Source organism: Lethenteron reissneri, chromosome 15, assembly GCF_015708825.2.
Source record: "Lethenteron reissneri isolate LAM-NWPU_2019-01 chromosome 15, ASM1570882v1, whole genome shotgun sequence".
NCBI lineage: Eukaryota > Metazoa > Chordata > Hyperoartia > Petromyzontiformes > Petromyzontidae > Lethenteron > Lethenteron reissneri.
In genome coordinates, this window is record NC_083793.1 from 8,556,372 (window position 1) to 8,572,375 (window position 16,004).

The 16,004-nt window shown below is 42.0% G+C and overlaps 1 protein-coding gene across 4 annotated transcripts in view; it reads right to left on the bottom strand.

The window, feature by feature from the left end:
- The window catches only part of LOC133342664 (contactin-4-like), a 110,637-nt gene that overhangs the window by 13,868 nt on the left and 80,765 nt on the right, over nucleotides 1-16,004 (bottom strand). For all 4 annotated transcript variants that reach the window (XM_061551976.1, XM_061551974.1, XM_061551975.1 and 1 more), the window contains exons 15-16: nucleotides 2,356-2,517; nucleotides 162-311 (exon numbers count right to left, since the gene is read on the bottom strand). In XM_061551976.1, the coding sequence (XP_061407960.1) occupies nucleotides 162-311; nucleotides 2,356-2,517 (312 nt within the window). The remainder of the gene's footprint in view (nucleotides 1-161; nucleotides 312-2,355; nucleotides 2,518-16,004) is intronic.

Below are 16,004 nucleotides of genomic sequence, written 5' to 3' on the forward strand. Positions count from 1 at the left end.
GGTCTGGAAAGAAAACGTGCCGATGAATGAACAAGTATTTTTTTTGGTAGAAACAGAATGGAGTTGCGTTTGTATTTTGGCTCAACAACACCACGAAGCAATGCACGCATACCAAATGAAAATATGTGACAGCGGTGCTCATAATATCCTGGTGTCCATACCAGCTGATAGGGTCTTAATCATTCTTGATGGGCGACTGGCTTCACTTTCCCCCAAAGCGTTGATGGCAAGTACTGTGAATTCGTAGTCCATCCAAGGTGTGAGACCAACGACCGTCGCCTGTTCAGAGTCTCCAGAAATTATATCTGGAGCTGTCAAAAAAAAAAACACGCGTTTAACTCAAAAGAGCACTTGTTAAAAAAATAAAACCTGGATGCAAACCTACAAACGTACAGCAGGTCTGCTGCGAATAAATTATCCATAGCAGTAGCCTCGCACACATATATATATATTTCACGGACGAGTTTTTACGGTCATCGTTTTCCAGAATCGCCTTGTAAAAAAATATATATGCCCCATTTCCACCGCGCATCAAAGCGAACACTTAAACAAAACCGACGTGTAAAATGTGTCAAGCCAGTGTAACTTACACAATGGTTGCCATTGCCACAGACAGTATTTTACTTTGAGGGCCTTTCATACCTTTATACACTACGCAGTCTCCATTGCAATTGTGACATCGTGTTGATATGCACACACAGATGCAGGCCTCTGCTATAAAAGTGGCATTAATATGCACACACATTGTGTCACAAGTAGGAGTGGCATGACACCAGTGCTGACCCAGCCAGTATATTTCATTATTAAACATGAAGCAAGTGCTGGTTTAACACCGAGGCCTTTGCGACCAAGATTATTCATAATAAAGGTTTTTTGGGTTAGATCGCGTAAATATAAATGTGTCGTTAACCCACTACAACCCGACACAGTCGATTTTAAGGTTTATCACGTAAACAAAACGTCCCAATTAGTTTATACTTCAGCATACCGGTGTGTTGGAGTGTAAACCCATAACATTTACAATTTTAGAGCGAGGTTTTGTTAGTGATTATAACCCGCCTCATTAGATTTACCAGAATTCGGGCATATTTATGTTTAAGCAGTCCAACCCCCAAAAAGAAACGTTTATTATGAAGCATGTGTTGCTTCGCTTTCAGCAATACATTGGAAACCATTGCGTTTTAAGTCGGATTCTGACGTGCAGATTATAGATTACAGACATGCAGTGGAGCAATGCCTATCGTCCGGCATGCTGGAGACAAAGTTTGATGAATCTTGTAGATTTCTGAAACTCGCAAATTGTCAAGGGCCTTTGGCAGTACCGAAAATTAGTTTATTTTATGCATCGGTGTGGATGTTTATGTGTTATTGCACGTGGCATTTTTTTCTGGGTGCTCCAGTTTTACATCCCGAGCAAAAATAAAAGTTCTTATAAAGAAAATCGTCAAACAACTCAAAGGGAAACCCTCGTGACAATGAGTCTCGAGACTCGGTGATATTTTCCCCAGAAAATAAAATGACATTATCACTACCGTGACTAGTTTCTTTATTTAAAAATAAATGACATTGCCAGTGCTATTGCGAGTAAGCCCTTCGGCGGTCTCTGTCAATTTCCAGAGGCAGTGGTGCTGCAGTTGCATTGTGAAAGAGCCGCTGCATTATCGTGCCACAAAAAAACACAGATCCCACATTTGGGCATCGCCCTGGCAAGGCCACGATGCACTGGACCGTGCGAGGTTATCTCAAATGGGGACGACGCAGCAGAGGGGTCGAATGTTTGGTGGGGCGGTGCTGGCGCTGATGCTGTCAGGGGTAGGGTGGGTGGGAAGGGGGAATCATAGGGAGGGAGAAGCTTATTTGCATATGGATATCCAAACGCAAATGGATATCCATAGGCCTGTAAAAGCTGCTTGTTATTGGATGACGTTTCCAATTCGCACCCCTTTCACTTAATTTTGAAAGAGAAATCTCACCAGGGTCAGTCAGAAGAAGGAGCCCTTTTCAGTTGCGTTTCAATTCATTACATCTGAATAGATTCGAAATGAAAGTGAAGGAGTAACTTTAATCCGCTGATTGTTTAATTAACTTTTATATATGATACAGTAAATTTGGCTGTGACGGTCCGACCTGAAGACGGAGACTTGTGTTGCCTCCGAAACGTCGAGATTAAATTTTTGTTATTTTTATTTATTAGTATTTTATTTTATTATTATTTTACCTACGTGACTTTACCGAAAAAACCTAAGAGTATATACATGTATATTTCGACTTGTATTTACATTACAAATTTTCCACGTGATGTTCACGCGGCGGTGCCTATCCAGCACAAGAGCCCACTTGCACAGCAACACTTACACGTGCGCACATTAAGCCACTCCGTCGATGCCACTAGAGCCCTGGCCTGGATTTTGTACGAGATGATGGGACTGTGATTGTTGCTCCCTCGTTTCCAGGCGAGCCGCACGGTCGTGCTCGTCGCCTCCTCGGCCACCACAGCCCCAGGAGGCCCAGGGGGTCCTGAGACAGCGCAGAGAGAGAGCAAGGGAGCAACGCTCGTCAAATGTTGCTCCACGCCGACTTCTTTGACAGAATGGGGCTACCCACAGAGTAACACATTAACACGCACGTGTGCAGAACCGGCCCTAGACCTTTGGGGGCCCTAAGCAAAATTTGGTTGGAGGCCCCTTTGATGTATGATTTTTTAAAATGCTTTATATTAAGTTCGCTTGCTTGCGTGCTTGCTTGCTTGCTTACAACCGTGCAAATCTTTCGATCGTTTTTTAACCCACTTCCCGTGATCCAATCGAGCTGACATTTTGCACACAGACTCGTTGTGCGAGACAATTAATGTTATTGAAACATTTTTTCAAAAATTTTACACTGTTTAGGGAAAACAAATTAAATATTTAATTACCAATTGCTTAATACTGGCAGACAATCATCTGACCCATAGGTGGCAACCATCTCAAGCCAGAGGACGAGAGGACTCTAGCCACCACGCATATAAAGGATTTATAGTGAAAAACTTTGTTTTTACGGGTTATACTTGTTCACCCACTAGCTAGCAGTGACTCTAGGGGGCCCTCTGCTGGTCACGGGGCCCTTTGCAATTGCAAGGGTCGCTTAGTGGCTGGGCCGGCTCTGCACGTGGGCATGCATTTTGTTACCGCACGTGTACATATACTCGAAGTAGTTTTCATGTATATCGACAAATTGTTATTAATTTACTGCTGGATGAAGGCCCTTTCCCGGGCCATGTCGTACGTGGAGTTTATTTTGCTGGTCATTGGAGTGTTGCTGAAGTGGAGGAGGTGGTGGTGGGGGGGGACAGAAATAGTTTAGATATAACTGGTCACTGATGTTCATAATCAGAATATTTATTCATGCTGGAGGAATCCGATGAGCTATGATGCTCTTTTGTACAAATGTCCATTCGTTTTCACAGATGTGGCTGGGAATCAAACGTGACAATGCGGTGCGCTAACCGCTGGGCCACCGTCCCCCCCCCCCCTACTACAATTGCTCTGCAATACAATGGCAGGGGGTGGAGTGACGTCATGGTAGTCAGGCGCAGTCCGCATGAAACGTGAACCCAGCTAAATTTCCGGTCACGGATAAGATCAGCGGTGAGTGAGATCTCAACCGGTCCTGCCCCTTTCACTAACCCTGCACTATAATCAGTATTGGGAGGAATGATCAAACACCTCCTCCCCCCCCACCGCCATCGTGAATATAGCAACAGTGTATTCACGTAGGGTTGTAAATTAGCATTAATTCATTCATTTAACATCTCAGGTGAAGGGAAAAAAATAATTGACACCATGAAAATGTCTCAATAATACACCGGGAAGACTTGTTACCAGCAATGCTTATATATTTTCCTTCATATTGAACATCTGTTACTATTTCTATCACTCAGATAAAAAAAGACACATTGTTATTATGTGCCGTAGAAAAACAGCTCCAAAACAACAACCAGCACATACATAATAACCTTCAAGCATTGTTTCCACTGAAAGCAATCACATCAAATATTTGTCACTATCTCACAGCCTGAAAAGATTTCGCAATAATGTAGTCCTTACCTGCTCCAACCATTGCTTTCTATCACAATAACCACCGCCCTCATCACAACCTAAATCCAGAAATCGTGGCAAAAACAAGTCAGATGTTGGGCTATTCTCACCAATATTATTTAACTTTTGAGATGCCGATGAAAATCACATCGCAAAACTTGCTTTCAGGCAGCTGATTTACACATACATTACCTTAAAGAAACCTTCAAATTTAATTTGGTAATCCACTTAATTTGGCTAAATTCCAGTTCTGGAAAAAAAAATCGGTTTGATTTTCATGCAACAAACCTCGCTCTTATATGCAGTGATGGGGAAAGTGTTCCCTCTGCACTGTGGACCAGAGGTCACTTGAAAGGTTCTGAGGGGTAGTTCTGTGCTATCTGCTTCTGTGGGTCGTTCTCTAAAATGAAGGGTTGTGATGCCCTGTGGAAAATTCTAATAAATAATTTGTCTAGTGACGTGATACTGAAAGCGGAATTGAGATAAAATTGGAAGAAGAAAAAAGGAGACAGAAATTTGAGAAAAAAACTGACCTTGAAAACCTTAGAACACCATAACCCCCCTGTCTTTATGTAATGCCAATTGGCCTTTATACATTATTTAAAAGTGCAGCCAATAAACTCATTAATAATGCACGGTGGGTGGAGTCGAACGCTTGTCTAACCTAATTTTGGTGTTAATGTCATCACAGAGAATGCCTTGGTAATGTTTTTCCTCCAAGTATCCCCAGCGGAAGGATATAATTATGTATTCCTGCGCCCATTAACAAATATTTGGGCATTAAATATGCATCGTAAAGTGTACTTGTATAAGTCATTGTCATGTGTACCATTGAGAACGTATGTTAACAGTTATCCATTGTTGGGTTGATAAGCGTCACTTTCATTTTAAATTCACCAAAGCCTCAAAAACTAACATCAAACCGCTCAAATTTAATTACAAAGTTTGCTGTATTTCCAAATGACACACCTTCATTTTCAGATGGCGCCTTCTTGTTCAACTACGGTGATGGATGCCAACCACGCCAATGGGCATATTATGATTAACACGTTTTCTCATGTTGTAAGACTGGAACTCGCAGAAACTTGAGGAAACAAAAATATGGCCTAATTGCCAAAGAATTGCAAATTAATTGAGCATGTAAGGAAATAATGATGGCAACTTTAGCCTTTCCGCCATTAAGTGTGTTCTTTTAAATGGCAAACAGCATCAGATAACTTTCGCAGTAAATGCAGCACCCTTAATGAAGCAAGTTTAATTTCTTTGTCCACGCTGCTGTTTCATTATGCCACGTCATCCACAACTAACACGAAAGGGGCAACGTGTTCCCACTCTGTTGAATGCTAAAGGTATCAAGTATATGTTTAAACACAGAGAGCGTAATGCACGCAGCCTGTAAAAATATAATCTTTAAAAGAGACAAATGCATTCTGGTTCACGCGCGCCATATTTTAGATTAATCACTTAATTAAAACATGATGAAATTCACAGATGCATAAAATTGCTATCCACCCAGGCAGCAGATACAACTGATGGAGCAAGTTTAGGATGCAATCCAAGCAATATAAATGATTTAAAATGAAAATGAGCCCATATTCGCATTAATAAAGATGACATACAAAAATGCAGCAGCATCCTTGGTATGATATATTGGCCTTTACAACTCACAACATGCACACTTCTGTTTTGCGGACGTGTGGCTGGCTGACTGCTCAAGCTCTAAATTTTGATTTAAAGCTTCTTTCGTGACTGCAGGGATTCATATTCTTGGTTCTTTCGTTAAAGTCACGTAGAAGGGAAATAATAAAATAATACAAATATAAAACAATAAAATTCTCACGACGTTTCGACTGCAACACAAGCAATCATCATCAGGTGTGAAATCCACAGCAAGAATTTTTTTCTAAAAAAAGTCGTGAGAATGTTATTGTTTAATATTTGTATTATAATTGTATTATTTCCCTTCTACGTGACTTTACCGAAAGAACCACGAATATGCTCAAACTCTATTTAATAATTCCACTTGAGGACACCGCAATGCAGCTTTCACAAACCGAAATTGCCCCACGCCACACAAGCTTTGTCTAACACAATGCTTGTAAACGCATCTACAATTGCAATCGCTATCCGAGAGCGTGTGTGCCATTTGACAAGCTTGTTGTTTTGGTCGCACGCAACGTGGTTTGATGGAATCCACGTGTAATCACCAAGAACACATCCCACCTTCCAAGAAAGTAACAAAAACACGTAATTCTACTTTCTCTTGAAAAAGGAAACACGGTCTCTTGTACGAAAGAGAGCTTGTGATCAAATAGAGTTTTGTGGTCCCGTGCGGCAAGAAAGCAATTGGAAAAACTACGCTCCAACTGACAGAATGAGTTGAGCTTATGCTTCTACAACAACAACAACCGCGTTCCCCACTAAGTGACGATACCATCACCGCAACGCCTGTGCCAGGGTAGGTGCACTTTAAAGCCACGTCTACATACATGCCCACTCTATCTCTCTCTCTCGCACGGACACGCAAATTGCCTGGCGTCACCTCCTGCATAAACGAATGGCTTCTGGTACATCGAGCATATGCCCTCAATTCAGCTCAACTCATGCTTCGGATTTGTCACATTGGAGGGTGCAGAGGAAAATGTTTCCCTCTTCTTCCCGTTCCCACTTCATCGACCCGACGAGACAACATTTGCCCTGTAGTGGGAATAAACATGAGCGGCTAAGCATCGCAGATATAATTATGTACGAACAAGGGCTGCGCGAGTTAGGACTGTGTCCGGAATTGGTGGGGGGGGGGGGGATAGTCTCCTTGAGTCGGCCGATATAACTTTCAATTTCTCGGCCAAAGATAGCATCAGTCGTATGTGTGTACGTTGAACTTCTGTTGCACCATACGTAGTCAACCGTGCGAATCGGAGTTAGCGAGTGATATCTAAAACCGTGCTGATCACACAGTTGAAGTGTGGAACAACAACAAAAAGTATGTAGTGATTTCAATTTGTAATGTGTTCAGAAGACAACGATTAAGGATTAAGGACCCCGACGAGTATATTTCTGCCGGTTAACATCAAATGTGCGGGTGCTGTGTGGATTGTGGCATCGTATGATGGGGCCGTCCATAAATGACGTCACGCGATTTTGGACGATTTTTGAACCCCCCCCTCCCTCGTCACACGGCGTCACAAAAAGTCAGACCCCCCCTCAAATATGACGTCACAAAGCTCGCCCCCCCCCAAACCATATTTCCATTTTTAAAATAAAACATGCTTCAAATCGCTTTAAACTATTGTCATTGTAGTGCGTATTTAATGTGGCGCTGCACTTTGATGTTGTAGGAGAAAACACGTATTAAAAAGGAGACGTTGGAAAGCTTAAATTTAGCATAAAATTCACTTGAAAATATTCAACGTCTAACTAAAACTGCAGATGTTCAAAATATTATATTGAAATTATCTTATAATTATAAAATATTAAAAGTAATTATAACTATAAAAAAATACTTGAAACTTTGTAGTGGAACGAAGCAAAATGGAAAGTACAATTATAACAATCACATATTCATTCCACAGAATGAAAAGCCCTGGTAGAATCATTAGAATCAAAATGTTTAATAACAATTACTCAAATTTTTTACTAAATGTATGCTTCTCCATTCTCCCATGGAGAAGCAAAATGCTCCTTCATGGAATAAATAAAAAGGTGACCTTAGTAAATTTTAATAATCAAATAGTTAATCATGAAAATTAATCAAAATTAGTGTTATAACAATTCTAAATTTATTTAAAGTTGCACATTTTGATGTAACTTCACATTTCTCAACCCCCCCCCCCCCTCGTCACACATCGTCACAAATGTCTGACCCCCCCCCCCCTAGGTGTGTGACATAATTTATGGACGGCCCCAATCATGAGAGGTGCCAGTGGCTTGAGGAGGCCTTCATCCAGCATGGCTGATCATGAGAACCATCCAATGCAGTAAAAAATTAACCCGTAAAAACAAAGTTTTTCACTCTAAATCCTTTATATGCGTGGCGGCTAGAGTCCTCTCGTCCTCTGGCTTGAGATGGCTGCCACCTATGGGTCAGATGATTGTCTGCCAGCATTAAGCAATTGGTAATTAAATATTAAAAAACATTTCCCTAAACAGTGTAAATTTTTGGGGAAAAAATTTAACGAAAATTAATTGTCATGCACAACGAGTCTGTGTGGAAAATGTCAGCTCGATTGGATCACGGGAAGTGTGTTATAAAACGACCGAAAGATTTTCACGGTCGTAAGCAAGCAAGCAAGCACGCAAGCACGCAAGCAAGCAAGCAAGCGAACTTAATATAAAGGATTAAAAAAAAAGGGGGCGACTCTATCTTCCCCATATTGATCTGCTTGTTTGCATTCTTTCATGAGCGTCCCTTATTAATCATTCAACAGCCATCAGCGCATGCCATTTAATTCACAACAGTGTTTTAACAACAAGACACTCCGTGCGACACGACCATTAAACTAGCTGGCACCTCGACCGGCACTGCTTGATGGGAGCAGCGTCGTTTAAATTGTGCTGTGGAGGAGGAGGAGGAGTAGGAGGTTCATCATCAACATCATCATCCCGCGATGCAACAATTATACAGAGCATCTGCAAACGGGCTGATTCCGTCACTCCATCTTCCTCGTTTGCGCGTCCCCACGAACCCGTTCCATTCCGTGGCTGCCATTCCGTTATCATTCTTTGACCATCCGTCTCACGGGAGATTCACAAATGGCGCAATGTATGGACAGATCACAGTCTCGGTGTGCGCATGCGTTCAGAGCGATCGGTAGGAAAACCGACTGGGTGTCAAGTCAATTCCAGACACATTGGCTTTTTATTTGTGGCATTAAAAAAAAGGCATTTCAGAGGGAGAGAACGACCCAGAGTGATCGGCTTCCGTCCATGTGTTTCCCGCGCACGAATTTACATAACCTCAGTTGTATCATTAGACCTCCTTTGCCAGTACCAAAATATAATAATAGGGTTTTCCCCTTTTTTCTGGCAACAAAACTGGTGTGGACCAATCAGTTTCAAGGACAATTCATATATTATCAGAGTGTGTTTTTTGTTTGAATTTTGACCACAAGTATTGTGGTTAATACACACATGATTCCTTGTAAAAAGGTTTCAGTTTTGTTGCCAGAAAAAAGGGGATAAACCCTATTATTAACCTCAGTTGTGTTTGTGTTGCGGGTTAAAAAACCCCCAAAAAAGTAACGGAATTTGAGAAAGGTATCATCAGTTATTTTGTCCAATCACGGATAAACTAACTTTCACGTGAATTCGACTCGTCATGTCAAAGTCTAAGATTCAACAAATGCAATGGCGCACGAGTCCTACACACCGGTTGAAGTTATCTAGTCTCAATGCATCAAAGTGATCTTAGCAATGCGTAAAAAACACTGCCGAGCTTTGCAAAGCTTTCGTTTCTTTTTGCATCAGGGGGACGGTTCGCACGACGCGCCCGTGTCCTTGGGTGAACATTATCGCAAGGAAGAGTAATTTGAGCGGGCTGCCACTCTGCTTCCAAATAATTATCCCGTCAACACGGCGGTCGCGACGCTTCACTACAAAGGGCAATGGTTTCCTTTGATCCGAGATGATGAGTCAAGTCCTGCGCGCTTTCATCTGCGGGCTGCACGGATTGATGCCGATGTGAAGGCTGCTGTTCACTCATTAGGAGTGTCATCTTCAAAAGGAGCAATACACAACCAATGAAGGAGATAACATTGCCCTGGATGTTTAATGAGGATTAATACGATCACCATTCCGTGTCAAGTTTGAATGCGGATGTTGTATACCTGTTATAGGGAATGGCAATGTGTCTAATGCTTTTCTGTGTTCTGTAAATCAAAGCACAGCAACTGCGGCAGTCCGTGGCAAGCGATAACCAATTATAGCTCATATCAAGCTATGAGCAATTGTTGACTAATAAATGCATTTCAAATTCATTGCCGTCAGTGTTTAGAGTTACCAACGTAGTACGTGAAACCATTACCATATCGTAGTATGTTCTTGATGCAAAATGCAATCTCCCATAACAAGCAATTACAATTAATAGTGCACATCATTTGAAGACTAATATTATTATTATTCTGTAAGGTGACACCGCTTTAGGGAAATCATTATCAGTGCACAAGACAAAAAGCAACAATAATTGTAATTTACAACTCTTTGTCAACACACTGCTGGATGTCACTCACTGGGGTCGTTTGGCCATACTTCACCACGCTAGTCAGCGAGGGTTGGTGATGGTGGGGTGGTGGGGGGCACAAGAGTGGTTCAAATATTTCTCGCGGCCGAGAATTGAATACAGGTCGCCGGGTTCATATCGCAGTGACACACCCAATGAGTTACTACTCCAGAGTGTCCCCTATGCAATAGCCAAGTCAAAGCCGGAGTGATTTCTCACTCAAATGCGCATTGAGGGGGTGCTCATCTCGTATTTACATTCCTGAGCCAGTGGTGGACATTCCACATCCCTCTGACAGTGATGGATCTATCCAGAGGACATCTCCCGTTGACTTCCCCACAAATCGGTGCTCATGCTATCTTCCCCGGATGTATGATGAGCTGAAGCGATGTTTTTTTATATATATATATGCAATGGTCAAATATATTACAAAAACTGTAGAGCACGGCTAAACCAGAGATTATGAGCTTACAACGTGACCACAGCAAGCAAGGAGAGTAATGCTTCCAGCGCTGGGGATAAATGAGGATTTAATAACTTGTAAACGCAAGGTGGCTCAAGAGGTTACGTACTGACATAGGTAGTGGCGGACGCAATATCAGTCCCCTGTGACCTGTTACGGCTTAAGGGATGTGATTGGTTAATTTCTACAATTGCAGTCAAAGCTCACGGGGTTCTTGACACAGCTTTGACGGTAGCCGGGGAATGGGGTGGCTATTCAATTAAGACAAAGCACACAGCGTTTGGCTGAAGTGATTTCCGATGTGTCCACTTGATACGTGAAAGAAAATTGTCTTTTTTGTAAATAAAAAAGACCCATTTATAACGGTTCAAATTTTGCATGTTTTGATGGTTATTTGCCATTAGAGGCTCACTTTGGTTTAGCCGAGCTGCACTGCCGATGCAAATGTAATTGTGCGATATCGCCGCTTAGGGTATTTGCGCTCGGAAGCTACGCCAGGTGACAATTAAAGCCACAGTGTGGAAATGTAACTCATGCTAAAAAAAAAAAATTGTTATCGCAATCATATCCATTGAGATTAGTGCACTTGTAATTAACTTGTGTTGTTTTGGAATATTGTTACAACCCGTGTTGTGGATATGTATAATTAAAATGCGAGACATCTCATTTCCATAATGTTCTTATATTGCATGGGTGCGGTATTGTTAAATGTCCGCGACTGATGGCACAGTGATTAATGAGCACAGTGCACAATGAACCCTGCAACCTGACTGCTATAACTGTGACCAGCATATGGGTGAAGTATGGTCAAACAGTCCCCAATGACTGAAAATGCATGGGGAAGATTTAATCCATCAATCTACTATCAAAAGGAATGTAAATTGGTATAGTTACACCATTGAAGATGCATTACATATACCATGATAAAAGTATGATCGAATATACTTTAAACTTTAAAAGTGTTAATTTACTCACGACGTAACAATACTGTACATTTATTCGTGAAAAGTTATCCATTTTAACTTTACATACGAATCGTCGCAACAGTTTCAGTGTGATCATTTTACTTGTAATCTATAATTTGATCTCTGCTTTTTAGCATTTCTCCCACATTCAATGCACTCTCCATCACTGTGTTTGTTATCGCATTCATTAAAGTGGCAACGACCATTTCATAATATTGTTCCTCTCGTGCCGAGGCATGTGGATCTGTTGCTTCAGAGTTATACAGAAACCAGCTGCCTAATTGGCCAGCGTTTTTGACCTCTTTTGCCTGTAATTAGCTACAGCTAGGTCGAAGTGAAAACAAACATGGAACCCTCAACACACTAACCTGGATAACCTAGGGGGGGTTTGAACATCGCAAACGCAGGCACCCCTTGGGCAATTGACAACGCAGTAACAACCCCGGCTATCCGGACCTCAGCTTCCCAGAGTCTGCTCTTTGCCAGGTCAGCCAATTAAAGATAACATCAACAAAGTTGAATAGTTCGACGAAAATAAGAGCTGTAATTTAATTGCGTATAATATAAATACTGATTTATGATATGTTTTTGGTGTCGTATGGCGTGATAAAAATATCAGTGTCGTTCCAAAATTGTTTAATGCTGTGGATTGCTTTTCCACACTCTGGTGCACTGCTGAAGCAATACAATGTTGCATATTTGCTCACGTGACAACTTTTTTATTTGACTGTGTCAGATGGAGGAGGGTGTACAACACAAATATAGCATTTTACTCACATGACCTGACCCACAAATCAATCGTGAATCATGATATTGATCACCAAAGCCTATATAGTTTCATATATATGTACTTTAGAATGTTACATAATATAAACTGTGTAATACAATGCATTAGAACATGTGATATGGTTTATATGCACTTGTAAATATAACGTTTTTATAATATGTAGTATGTAACGTGTATTAAATTCAATGAATATGTGAATAATGGAGGAATTAATGCACCCTGAATCCGACTAATCTAACCGACCAACCAAGATTACTCCAGAACAACAGACGCCATTCGCCACTAAGTGGCGGCGACGTCACCACAGCACTTGTGCCAGGCTAAGTGCACATTGAGGCCATGTGAAGTATCTAAGGATAACTGACAGGAGGTCACAGGACAGACACAGTTTCTATAGGTTAACTGCCTGAGATGACTGCACAGTACAATACAGTACACAACACACAAAGCATACAATAAGTACACATCATTAATAGAGGTTTTTGGGTTAGATCGCGTAAATATATAAATGTGTCGTTAAAACCCGCAACCACCCGACACAGCCAACTAGTAAGGGTTGTCACGTAAACAGAACGTGCCAATTCGTCACTAGTACAGCACACCGGTGTGTTGGAGAGCCAAGCCACAACATTCACAATCTGAGTACTACGTTTCGCCAGTGATTGCAACCAGCTTCATCAGGAGACAGCCAGAAATCTGTTGTGGCTTGGCTCTCCAACACACCGGTGTGCTGTACTAGTGACAGATTGGCACGTTCTGTTTACGTGACAACCCTTACTAGTTGGCTGTGTCGGGTGGTGGCGGGTTTTAACGACACATTTATATATTTCCGCGATCAAACCCAAAAACCTCTATTATGGATGATATTGGTCGCGAAAGCCTGCTACGTGTTAAATAAGTACACATGTTTGCTTCATGGTCGGTACAGAAAATCACACGCACACACACACAAGACACGCACTGGTATATTTATTACATACTGTTATTTCTCACATTTGAAATGTGTTTTTCAGACTGCTGGACTTTTCAACTGACTGCACCAGGGCTCCGCCATATTAGTCCGGCGAGATGTTATTTTTTTCACAGTCGTGCAAGATTTTTTCCAACAATAGCGACCCCACACAAGACTGAGGAAATAGAGAGGTGGTGCATGTTTGCTCAGACCCTGTGATCTCTGCAGACACATCCGAGGCAAAACACACAACCACCCCGTGGCTGTGGATTTGAATCAGATCGCAGCACAAAATTAGGTCGCGAAACTCCCTTCCCATGTGCGTCGATGTACCGCACCCTGGTTCGCCAGGAGAAGGCAATACAGTGAGTGGACCAATCGCCATCTGTTTCCATCTGTACAGGGATAGAGTGTTGCCCCCTTTGCAAGCGTGCGTTTTTGTAGGGGATGTTTCAATTTGCGCGCAGTATATTTTAAATGTATATTGTCATTTTATTGTTTGTTGCGTTGCACCCGAATCAAGAGCCGAATGGTTCACAGGGTTATTCCAAATAAATGAAACTGAAAACTGAAACTGAAACTCTAAGTGCTCTGGTTCGCTCGCACTTGTATAATGAGCGCTCGGCGTTAACTGTCTGAAAACATCTTAAAATAAAACCCAAATGCAAGACCCTCAGAAAAAGGAGTCCTGTGACTCAGTGCAGTTGTCCTGGATAAATAAGTAACAAAAAAAACATAACAGAGGAGCTTGCAAGCAGTACAATGGGGACATGAGACATTATCAAAAAGGGTAATGACAGATATTACTGGTAGGAACCACCTGGTTCCACCAGCCCACAGGGGATTAGTGTGTCCGTCCGTCCGTTTGTCGTGCATCCAAAAATGGGAGGGGTGGGGCTGGGTGGAGAGGGTGGGGAGGGGCTGGGTGGGGAGGGTGGGGCTGGGTGGGGGGTGGGAGGGGTGGGGCAGAGGGGAGGGGCTGGTCACCACGTGGTGCCCTTATAAAACTCAACGTTTAACCTACTCACGCCGGCTTGTGCCCGCCCTCACAGTCGGGCATATTTGCCGAATACACCACGCCGCCGTTGACCCTGGCCATTGACCGAGCAACCCAACGTTCCCACCAGCTCCCTCCGCAGGAATGTGTTTTCTGTGACATGGGTTCAGGCATCAGCGTAATGTTCTCTTGTATTCAGTGAAATGTTCACAGCTGTGGTCTAATATGCAGCTCATCAAAGCGGACGACGCGAGATTTGACTCAGCAATATAACCCTCGTGTGTTTAAGATGATATAGACGCAATTTTAAATATTGTCTTTTTCAACCTTCTCAATTTTGAAGTATACGCTGATGTTGCATAGCATATTGCCAGCAAATTGTTTTGTCGTATTGATCCTAATATTGCACGTTTACTTCGGGCAGGAATGAAAGTTAGGCTTTATCCTCTTATCAGTCACACTCACATAGGCTTGGCGTTCTTTGTAATTGGAATGGCCATCATCATTGACAGCCTCATCAACATCAGCACCTGCAACAAATTGCTTGCTGAATGATACAGGGCATTATCAATCTTAAAACCCCAACACTGTGGCTTCATCAGTTTACCAATCTTTCCCAATTCATATTGTCAAAATATGATTTCCCTGCTTAGTATTAACACTTATCTATCACACCTTCAATAGTGCTGTTTGTGGCTGGGCCTTTTGGCACTTTTTGGCCTTTGCTCAGCTACTTTAATTCAACAAACAAATGTGTTCCTGTGTGAGTCGTCAACAAACCATCATCTAGATATGAAATATATTTTACTGGGCATGCTCAGCATATACGTTGACTTTTCCACGTGTGGTGGGGCATCACGGTAGCGAGATGTTAACTCCCTCGCCTGGTATACAGGATGTGGTCTCTCTGTGGTCTTGTGGATGTTTCTCCGGGTCCTCTAGTTTTGCCGTCTACATTTAGAAAAAAATGCGTTTCGAGTATTTAGCTGCGATACATTTCCACGCGATCACTGGTGGCCAGGTCGCTTCTAAAAATAGATATATAGCTCAGTGGACCTTACCTGGTAGAATAAAAATAGTTTATAGTTTTTATGGCTGTTTATTGATGGTTGGTTATGTAACTCGATAAAAAATACACAACCTCCGCATATATTTAAGCCATTGTTTAATGTGGTATTGCTATGCACCACACTGCATATGCAGTGCCTTCGTGTGCACATTTTATACGGCAATGGGTGCAATCTAATAACAGGATAGCAAGGCATTTTTGTCACGATAATTTAGCATGTGCTTTGCAATGTACTCTTTCAACTGCATGGGGAAGTGCTGTTTTTATGTACAGGATATATAGGTTTCATTGTATCGAATGTTTAATGCATGCGAGTATGTTGAAAATCACCTTCAATACCAGCATGCCGTTTGTGTGCGTTAAAACATTAAAAAAATAGTTGCCATAAAGTAAATTTGTGAGAATCGTGGTGAAGTGGCTAAAGCTTTCCGCTATGAAGCCATAAACCAGTTCAATTCCCACGCAATAGCTAACATCA